The sequence below is a fragment of the Ptychodera flava genome, chromosome 11, assembly GCF_041260155.1.
Source record: "Ptychodera flava strain L36383 chromosome 11, AS_Pfla_20210202, whole genome shotgun sequence".
NCBI lineage: Eukaryota > Metazoa > Hemichordata > Enteropneusta > Ptychoderidae > Ptychodera > Ptychodera flava.
In genome coordinates this window covers 36,967,730-36,978,891 of record NC_091938.1, presented here as the reverse complement: position 1 = coordinate 36,978,891, position 11,162 = coordinate 36,967,730, and the positions used below count along the sequence as shown (strand labels likewise).

Genomic DNA, 11,162 nt, shown 5'->3' with positions numbered 1-11,162 from the left:
GACATGTCATTGGACAGATGTCATCAGACCCAAAATCAAAATTCAATACTTTCAAAAAAGCACAGGTGAGATTTTTTATTCTTGATCAAGAAAAACGTTTGACCTACATTTTCTTGTTGTCAAATGACAGGATACCTCAGAAAAGGTTTATTGACCCATTATTTACATTTGAAAATAAAAGTCATCAATTTTCATATCAAAGGTATAACAAGATGTGAGTAGCGCAGAGTGCAACCATTGTCTTTGGACAGAATGTGATCTGCATATTAATGAGATGTAATATCTATGAAAGAGAGCACTTCCTAATATTGTCAATCAGTCAAATTTAAATTTTGAAGGTTAACTACAAAGTCTATTGTCAAGAAAATATTTCTACCAAACACAAACTGTGAAAAACAGCTGCTCTAATTTTCTTAGTACCATACTTGAGACAGATTATCAAAACTTGAACAGTTCCAGTGTTATAGGTAGTACTTTTAAGGATTTGATGATGAGAGAGCAGAAATATGTAGATATCTGCATGTATACCACTGTGTTCCAGGACATGATATTCAAAAAATGACAATCTTTCATATTATCTGCATCTTCCAATGTATTGTCAAAAAGAACTTTGATAGAGAGTTAAATTTGATTTGTCAGTTGTGGTCATTTATGTACAGAGAGTGTTCTCAGCACAAATGTTGACAATAAAATGCTAAGACACTTTAACAAGTTGAAAACTGATGATGTAGATGAAACATCTAGAAGTACATGAACTGAAACATCTTTGTTGCAAATCAGAAATACCATTTTGTCTTTGCATAGTGATGATTTCCTAACAAAACTCTGCTGTTTCATCTGGTGTGCTTGGATCTATAGTATTCAGAGTGGCAAACGGTAACAATTTTGTCCTTCTATATTTAGAAGGCATAAGAAGCACATAATTCTGGAATCTATAGTACTGTTTTATTTTGATTATGTGAAGAGAAATAAGTCATGTAGTACACCATGGGCAGACTTTAAAGAGGTTTTTTAGATATTTAACATATTTCAGTTTAATAGACTGAAAAATTCTTGTATAAGGATCCATGAAAAAGGAAACCTCCATTGACATATTGTCCAGGTTGCTACTTTCGTAATATTCTTTAATTATCAAAATTATTTAATATTCATTTTTTCAGAGTTAATATTGAATGGCAAGGTTTTTGTTGAATTGTCTTGTGTAGTTGCAAATGTGTTAAAATATCAATTTATGACACCAATAAATTCTTGTAGTCTTTACCCTAGTAATTCAAGACCAAACTCTATCTCACTTTCTTCAGACCATTCTGGTGTTTGTGCGAAGGTAAAATTCATGTGTGATTGCCCTGGATTGCAGAAAAGTATTTCTTGTAGAATATCTAAATAAATACAAAAGCTCCAAAGTGTCAGTGGAAGTTGGGGAAAAGAGGCTAGAAATAATTTCCACATCAAAATGTTCTTGCATAGAAATACTTAACAAGACAACGGAATGATTGTTATTGAGTACAGAAACTCAAATGAGCCAATAAAAATTTGAATTCTGGATTCTATAATCTAATTTGATTATCAGTTTTTGCAAATGATGAAAACTGACTTGATAATGGAATAAGATTAATCTCATTCAGTTTTTATAGATATCTACCTGTAATATTATTTGGGTAAATATAACAGAAACTTTTAACCTCTGAACCCATTTTTGACTGCAATTACCGGTGTAACTCTCCAACCATACTAAAGAAAGCAACAGAACTCAACTAGATTGTTGTTATTAAAGGTTTGAAATTTAAATTTGGCAAGCGATAACCATGATCGCCTTTTGTCTATGACATTATTGACCATGATGATGCATTATGTACAGCGCCCTCAACGTCATGAAAAAATCTGCTTTGGTGTGAAGACTTCATAGTCCATTACATTGAAGTGATATTCACCCATCAACAGATTGTGAGTCTTATTGTCTGCAGCATAGGAATGTGGGAAGTTAGAATATGATTGTAAACCTTGGTTGCACTCTGAACTTATGCAAATATCAGCACCAGCACCAAAGATTGGTCCGTACCTGAGAATACAAAGAAGACATGTAACTCATTATTCAAAGCCGAATTACTACGCGAAATTACTACGCAGATTATGAATATTCATATATGGTATTATAAAAGGCCAGTGACCATCTAATCAGTGTCACTTGCTAACGACGGAGGCTTCTTACAACAGCTGCACTGCCATGGAACCAACCCCTACAGCTTCCACTGCTGCTCAGAATTTTGCCTCAGCGCACGTACAACCACCTGTTGAGCCTGCAACCCGCATGCAAGCAGAGCAACCTCCGTCCTCGGCCTTACCATCTGCGACCGCCGCGGTTCCAGTGCCGTCTACAAATGGTGCTACTCAACATGTAACTACTCCTCCTACTGTGCAAGCAGTGGCAAACCCTGTGCCACAGGTTAGCTCCTCCATTTGTAGTTATGCTCTTTTTTGTGTGAGTGGGATACTATTTGATACAGAGAGCGCCAGTATTGCCCCTCTTCACGCTTAGCTTACCTTTGTCATTATTATTTCTTTCACGGTACAAGTAGGAAAATTTTGTTCCTCAGGTGAGCCCCTTCATATTGTAATTTTACTCCTTTTATGAGTGGGTTACTCCTTCGTGCTGACAGCGCCAGTTTTGCTTCTGTTTGCGTTTAGCATACTTTTTCTTATTATCATAGCACTTTTCTAATTTATTTCATAGTGTTTCTTGGTTGTCTTTGCATGTAGACATTCCTCACCCCTGTGCTGACCACAACTTCGTTATGCTATGTCGCTCACCTGTTGTCCTTTGCTTTCACACCTTTGTTTGAATTTCACCCCTTTTCACACCTTTGCCTTCCTTACGACTACAGCTATTTTTTTTTCCTTTCCTATTCCATCCTATTATCTTTCTCCATACTCTCTACTTGTTCTTTGAAGTCTTTTTGGTTAAATATGGTGGGAGCATATGCATCTAAACTGACTAAGTATAAGCCACTGTAGAGACTTGGGATCACGTAGAGATTTTATGCACGTGTACGTTGTAGATTTGCAAAGTTAGGTAAGGAAGCTCGTGTATTATGCTGTCTACGAAGAGGTAGACATTAGGAAGACATGTGAATTCCGGGTGTAGAGGCGCTCTTTATTTATTTGTGAAATGAATAAAATCTACTTGTTTTTCTTATGAGAGATTTGGAGTAGAGCGAGGAGGAGGCTCTTGTAAATGATAATGTTCTACGACGAGGTAGACATTGTAGAGCGATGAGGCTCTTGTAAATGATAATGTTCTACGAAGAGGTAGACATTGTAGAGCGATGAGGCTCTTGTAAATGATAATGTTCTACGAAGAGGTAGACATTGTAGAGCGATGAGGCTATTGTAAATGATAATGTTCTACGAAGAGGTAGACATTGTAGAGCGATGAGGCTATTGTAAATGATAACGTTCTACGCAGAGGTAGACATTGTAGAGCAATGAGGCTCTTGTATGATGTTCTACGCAGAGGTAGACATTGTAGAGCGAGGAGGCTCTTGTAAATAATAATGTTCTACGAAGAGGTAGACATTGAGAATAAACGGCTATAGAAATAAGAGTTAGTGAGATATGACTGTCATTAATTAGATATCGGCTTTATGTTGCAGGTATCTGACAGGAATGCTCTGCACGAGTTACAGCAAAAAGTCGATAAGCTGCAGCAAGCTGCTGACACAGCAAATGTTGAAGAAGCGCTATTGAAATTGATGGATTTAGCCCACATGTCCGCGTCACGGTATCAATTGGTTAACGCCCTTAGAGTGTTGGTAGACAGGGCTACGATTGTCAACCATCCGACGTTGAAGCGATACAGAGCAGTATTGTCTCAGTTCGAGGGGAATGAATTTGGAAGCGATGCTGGAAAACTAATTGTGTTATTGCTCGGAAATAAGGAAGAAGAGGAGATTGCCTCCAAAGTTGGAAAATTTCTAAAACACACCAGACCTACAAGAGACTTTCGTCCGTATCCAAATTCTCAACGTCCACGATTTGATGATTACCGTCAAAGCATGAAATGTTTCGTATGTGGAAAATTGGGTCATTTAGCAAGAAACTGTCCTGATAAAAAATGATCTTTGCAGATGATGACGGACTGGAACTTATGAACTTAACTTCCCGTAGTTTGGAATCTTGTGTTTGTGATGTTACTTTGCTTAAAAAAAAAATAAAAATTCTGGTTTGTTGTTTATTATGGCATTAAAGTGATCAGTGAGATAGCATGTGTCATTTCATTTACTTCATCCACCCATGATTGTTGGTACTCCTTGACAGGGGGGCCTTCTGAGTGCCCTCCGCCTTTTTAGGCGGCCTGCCATTCGCATGGTCCTGTCCGGGGGTGCCCCCATATCAACATCCATTTCCATTTATACGGAGAGCGAGATATATATATATGCAAAAAAATTATATATAAAAGTATGTATATATACATAGTAATGAGAGTTACATCTGTCAACAAATTGTTCATAATTGGGGAAATGTCTCATCAAGTAAATAACAGCACGGCTATCAGAAAAAAGTTATGGATGGATAACGCTTGGGGGCGCCCCTGGACCGGATCCACCTAATCTAAACCTGGCCGAGATTTCAGCATTGTCGAAAGGCGAGAACAAAAAATCGGCAAAGCAGTAGTGGTTTCGTAATCCAGACGAATTTATGGCCGGGGAACTTCATAAACACATCGATGAATGGAATGAGATCACAAAACCTCAAGACAATTTAAATCACCCAGAGTATTATCTGCTTGTTTGATTAAGAGCAAAAAGCTAGAGAGAAGAAGGTGAAGGGTGTGGATGGATTTATTTTTGGGGTATGAAGGTATGGGAATATATATGAAGTGGTAGAATGGATGTGATATTTATGACTTATGCGCAATGCAATGGCAAAAAGATATCCCGATCCCATACCTTATAATAATAGGCTATATTAATGAGCGTAGTAATGAGGCTTTAAATATTATATTATTCAAAGCCGAATTACTACGCGAAATTACTACGCAGATTATGAATATTCATATATGGTATTATAAAAGGCCAGTGACCATCTAATCAGTGTCACTTGCTAACGACGGGAGGCGACTTAATAACAGAGGAACCAGGCATGATAGCAAGAGCAAGACGTCGCATAGTATTGGATGATAGATTTGGTTTTCCCTCCCACCCACCCTCTTGACCTGACATTCGCTCAATGTATAGCCTCAAAAGATATCCCGATCCCATACCTTATAATAATAGGCTATATTAATGAGCGTAGTAATGAGGCTTTAAATATTATATTATCAGATGCAACAAAATTTTGTTCTTAAAACCTTTGAGTGCTCTAATTTTTTCCAATCAAAATTTTTGTGTATCAATTTTCCAATTTTTAGGAATTTTTCTTAATTTTTTTTGATGATTTTGGACCAAATGGGCATAACTTTTTATTTGCTACAGGTTTTGATACAAAGAATTGACTTTGGCACTCAACGGGTTAAATTTTATTCTACGTGTATCTGTATATGTCTGGATGTCTATCTGTTTGTCTGTCTGTCTGGATGGATGGATGGATAGAAAGATATTATGGATGTATGGATGTAACATATATAAGTTACAAATTCTGTACACAAGAACATTAATTTTGTTCAACAAACAATACATCTTCTAATTCTTCTCCCTATACTATGTTGAAATACCCAGTATTAGCCTATGCATTACATACATCATACTATATGCTATTGTTAATAAATAAATTCTAGCTTAAGTTGTTAGTCATTCTGACAAGGACCTGTGTATCAGCGATGTAACAACAATACTGCTAGTAAAATGGATCAAAAGATAAAAACTTAAAGGAGTTATAATTCAGCCTTTCCTTACATCAGTGAATGGGAAAAAATACATTTACCAACTAATCTTTTGCTACTTACCCAGGATGATGACAAACTGCAAAGTTCTTGTTGACAATGTCAAACTTTGAAGCAGCTATTCCATGTGCGTTCACCAACGAAAACAAAAATGAACTGTAAGAGTAACATAAAACAAAACAAATCACATTGTTACAATACTCACAAAGTAAAGAAGCAAAGCCAAGGCAGAATGCTCAGCTACTTTCCATCCTCAGCTACTTTCCATGACACACACTAAGTTGACTAATGACAGCCCTCAGAATGGCTAGTATACCATTACATGTATTTGGCTAATTTTGTGCTGAAACAACCTTCAAGCGATAATAGTCATGTTCAAAATATCCATAATTTCTACTAATTCATTTAATCAATATTCCATTTCAAGAATGATGTTTGGTAAATACATAAAAATATTATTAATTGTATTGAATTTACTCACGTGTTTGAAGAAATTCTTAGATTGTTCTAACAAGAAAACATACAGAAATAGACAAATCATAGACACCCTTGTGAAAGACAAGTAGGCATCTCTCACATTCTGAACACTAACCTCCCTGAAGTGACATATCTGCCTCTAGGGGGCGTACTACTGCTCCATGGCACGTCAGTGAAACCCCCACAGATACTACCATTGGTACCCTGTTGGAATAATAGCAAATTGATACAAACCTATTCACATATGAACAAGTATTAGAAAGTCTCAACATTAAATTTATGATACGAACATAGCTAACACAATTGGAACTAATTTGGGATAATTGGATGGTGAAGTAATGTTGGTTTAGTCTGCAAATGTAATCTCATCTGCTTTTCTTTTTAAGTTATACACTCGCTTTTATGAGTAATTTGTAATATTGCAACATTCAGCTATAGGGCACCTTTTGAGAAATTTGAACATGAAGATCCAATTCTCCAAAATTAGTTCCAATTGCATGAGCTATTCTTCTAGCTTTCACCACGACATTGTACATGCTTTTTAAACAACCCAAAATGTTAGCATCATTTAACCTATAGGTCTGGAAAAATGGAATAATATGAATGTTCTTAAGTTCTTGATTGTTCCATCTTGAAATGCAAAAGGGGTGGCAGAAGGGAAGAATGACATGAGGTCATGACCTCTCACCTGGATTATGACAAATGTTGGTGAGTGTCCATCACAACACTGATGGAAATCACTGGATCTATAGCCATCTCTTGATGCTTTGTACAACAGCTTCCATTCTTGTTTACTGTTGCTGACATACCTGTAATGGAAACAGGGATAATTGTGAAACTATAATATCTTATTCATTTCAGTCATTATAGCACTGGCAATGCAAATAGCATGCTGATAATTTACACACTTAAAACTCATTATGTACTATCATTTCACTACAAACATCTATCTACATATTTACAAAAGTATTATAAAGTTTTATAAAGTACAAACACTTTGCCCTTCAATAATTATTCTATAATATCTTGATTGGAAGTCTCTTGCTGTTATTTGTAACTTACCAAAGGTAAAGTTAGTTCATGATAGGAAACAGAACCGTTTGTACATAGCATTTAAATCCATGTACATATTACTTCACTTGTGAAGCATAGGTGCCAGTACTAGATGAGGTGAGTGGAAATCTACACTTCCAATGCACCACCATTCACTGGCATAATACAAACATTTCAGTAATACCTACCATTATACATCTACATTTGTAACCAATGGAGGCTCACCACAGCGTAAGTTTCGGTATAACTAGAAATGGAGTCCAATAACTTTGAGTATTATTGGATGCTATTTGACCTTTGATCTCAAGTTTCTTGCATACACTCAGAAAATAAGACAAGATTTCACTATCATTTTCAAAAAAGTCATGCAGTGAGCCATGGCCAGTTCAAAAACTTTGAATTTACGTGAAATAGTCTTGGTGAACACTGAACTACAATGTCTTCAAGTGCATTGCCCTGCGCACATTGAATTTTTATTCTCTATGCTGAGCAGACACACTGAATGTTCCTAGTCTGCATGTGATCTTGCAACACAGTGTATGACAGGGTATTCTCAACCTGCTATACTTTCAACTTTTCCTTGTTCATTTGACATAAAAAAGTGTATAATAATAAGGCCATTCACAGAATACCAGGCATTATGTCCTCACACATTGTACACTTTGATATTATCATAGCATATCCGACAAAGCCTTTGTTGTACAATGTACTTAGACGTAAATTCCTTCAGAAACTCATCAGAACTAGAATTATCTATGAACATACCTAATACAAAACATCATTGCATCAGTTTTTTATATGAACTATCATGAACGGAACAAAAATTTAGTCATGGACACAGACAGACATACGACAGACACCTAGATATATGAAATGAGCCATAATGTAGGTGTACATTGTAGGCTAGGCCTACATGTGGGCCAAAAAGTATGACATTTTGAGACATTTTGAAATGTGGATATCTAATGTAAACTAAATTTGAGAAAACCAACAAAAACACAATCATGTACATTGTTCAAATGCATGTGCAGTCGATAAAATTCTGTGATGATAAAAGTGTGATTTAATGTGGAGTCAAAATAGAATAAAAACAGTACGCTCTGCCGTATGTTTTTGTATTGGTGGACCCATCACTTTGTGGCTTGAAGTTGAAATTAGTCAGTTTGGAAGTCATTACTTACCAGTTATTGAGAACTTGTTGATATTGAAAGAGATCATCTTTCAAGATCTGTGATCCTGGGAAAAACTTTTTACATACTCTTGGGCGAAGTCTTTTATCAACATTCTTGTCAAATCTAGCAGGAACAGCAGCAAAGCGATACCTGAAAGAACACAAATTGTATCACTCGCATATGAATATTTTACTTCTAACTTTAAAAAATCTATTACTGTTCCCTGGGAAAAGGGTAAAATGATAACAAGTTGCATAGCGCCACCAAACCAGCACTGAAAAGACACTTTTCTTTTTATCCAGTTTACAGATGTGAGAGCCCCATTACTGTAGCTGTATCTTTTTTTGTGCTTTGTTTACCAAAAAGATCTCATCCAATCATCTGGGAGATCTTTTAAATTCCCATTATTGAGTCATATTGTCCTTGAAAATGTCACTATTTCCATCCTTGTTGATGGATTTAGTCGTTTGAAATCAGGAACTTATATTAAGCAAGCATTTAATGGTCACTTTTGTACATATTTTACATAATTATGTTTTGATTTTAAACTATCTTATTGAAAAAATTAGATACAGCTGGTGGAGCTTTAAGACTACTGAAGGATTGAACACACAATATTACCCTATACTCCTTTCCCAGTACAACGGTGACACTGTCAAGAATAAAAGAACAGGCTTCTTCTTAGAGTGTGACAGGGTTGAGGAATTTCACGTTTGAAGAAGTGAACACAAATGACAGATAATGCAACAGGTGAAAGAATATGTGTGGTGTGATACATGATAGAAAAGAGAAAATCCCACGAACACTAATTGAATACACGGAGACTTCTATACTTTGTACAGGTCTGTGTGGTTGCAAAGATCATGTGGCAATATTGATTTCTGTCATCACAGAAGTTTGTTCAACATTAGGCACACACCTCTCTAGTGACAGTTCCATTGGCACAGCTCCTGTAGGCTCCACCTCCTCTGCAAAGACAGTGCTGTCAATCAGAAGTAACTTGACATGATTGATGACACCAGACAGATACTGTAAATAAAGATATAGTGTGAATTCTTACAAGAGTAGAAAGGTGGGTTTTCTCTCTGTGTCCAAGATAGAAACAATCAGAAGAGCATATCTGTCTCTTTCTTGCCAAGTAATATCAAGTTAATATATTGTCGTCCAATCTCTGATTTATGAATGTATTTGAACAGTGAAATAAGACTTTATGGTCAATAAAGAAAAGAATTAGTTTGGGTTCTGCATTGATATAATGTCATGATGACTTCCTGCAATAAAACTTCCCATTGTAACACTCTATCTCCAATTTGTCAGCATGAAAATGGTGATATTTCTGAAATTTTACATGTTTTAAAACTATCCAGAAATAATTCCTGTTGAATGCCCTGAAAAAGAAACACTTCATATTTCTTTGTTGTTCTTTGTTGTTCTGTCTGATAAGCCTCACATTTCGTTGTATTTCAGTGCAGCACCTAAAAATTTCACAGCAATGTACAATTCATTTCCATTCCCTTCCACCTCCACCATCCCTCCACTACGGAGGTTGTAACCACTCATACAGTGAAGAGGTATACATGAATTTCAAATAGCGCCCTCTATGGCCGCATTACCTGACATGTCTTTCTCCTTTCATCATCTGTCCATAGATGTGCTGGTTTAGTGACACCAGCTTGGTGCTTGGCCCAGTGTAGAACACACCTCCATACATCCTCCTCACACAGAGCAAACTGTAAAGAATGCATTCAGTGAATAGCAACGTTGGTGGCCTCATCAGACTATACACACTGGAATGGGTTACAATGAATGTCAAAGAACTTTACCTAAAACTATTGATATTACGGTTAGTTTCTGATTCAGTCAGCATGTACTATTGCATTTTGGATTCAAAAAAATAAAATAGGCAGCATGAACAGTTAGGGGTGGACCATTTGATATCCTGGGGGGGGCTTGGAAGATTTGGGGAAAAAAAAAGATGCCAGGTGGAGTTGCTCGAAAAAAAAAATCTGGCTCTAGGTGGCTGATGGAAAAAAAATTATGGACCATTGCGACTCGGAAAAAAAAAATCTTGGCAATTGTTCGATGCACACTGCAGCATCAATAAAAATCAAGCAGTAGCTCTAGAGTTTTATAAAGCATAAACCATTTCAAGCTTGAGGAACAATAACTGAATATGAACAATTGTACAGTATACATGACCTTCTGATTAGAGGAAGTATGCTGAAATTGAAATTGCTCACCAGTGTTTTCCAGAAATGTGTAAATCCGAATGTAAGGATTTTGTCAAAATACCACAAGAAGAGAGACAGCCTGCAAACATTTTACTATTATCGTTTGCGCATAGAAAACTCATAACAATGAAAAAATGCGTAGAGACTCAATCCAATGAGTAATATTATTACGCATTGGATCGACACTCTACACATTTTTTCATTGTTATGAGTTTTCTATATACGCATGTTTTATTCGTAAATGCGAACACTGTTATAGTGAATTATCTTACCAATGTTTTTCTTAACAAAAGCGAATGTGTTTTGATTAGAATTGAATGAGTTTGATGGTTTTGGGGAAACTACTATGTG

General features: G+C 36.2%; 2 protein-coding genes across 4 annotated transcripts in view; one reads left to right on the top strand and one right to left on the bottom strand.

The window, feature by feature from the left end:
* Window positions 1-1,781: 1,781 nt before the first annotated feature.
* Window positions 1,782-11,162, bottom strand: part of LOC139144198 (BTB/POZ domain-containing protein 9-like) — a 101,966-nt gene continuing 92,585 nt past the window's right edge. For all 3 annotated transcript variants that reach the window (XM_070714849.1, XM_070714851.1, XM_070714848.1), the window contains 7 exons: window positions 10,194-10,310; window positions 9,500-9,609; window positions 8,590-8,730; window positions 7,044-7,164; window positions 6,471-6,559; window positions 5,942-6,034; window positions 1,782-2,059 (listed from right to left, as the gene is read on the bottom strand). In XM_070714849.1, the coding sequence (XP_070570950.1) occupies window positions 1,870-2,059; window positions 5,942-6,034; window positions 6,471-6,559; window positions 7,044-7,164; window positions 8,590-8,730; window positions 9,500-9,609; window positions 10,194-10,310 (861 nt within the window). In that variant the 3' untranslated portion in view covers window positions 1,782-1,869. The remainder of the gene's footprint in view (window positions 2,060-5,941; window positions 6,035-6,470; window positions 6,560-7,043; window positions 7,165-8,589; window positions 8,731-9,499; window positions 9,610-10,193; window positions 10,311-11,162) is intronic.
* LOC139144201 (uncharacterized) lies at window positions 2,102-4,257 on the top strand. Its single transcript, XM_070714856.1, has 2 exons — window positions 2,102-2,443; window positions 3,651-4,257. The coding sequence occupies exons 1-2, from the start codon at window positions 2,225-2,227 to the stop codon at window positions 4,113-4,115; spliced, it is 684 nt and encodes a 227-aa protein (XP_070570957.1). The 5' UTR covers window positions 2,102-2,224; the 3' UTR covers window positions 4,116-4,257.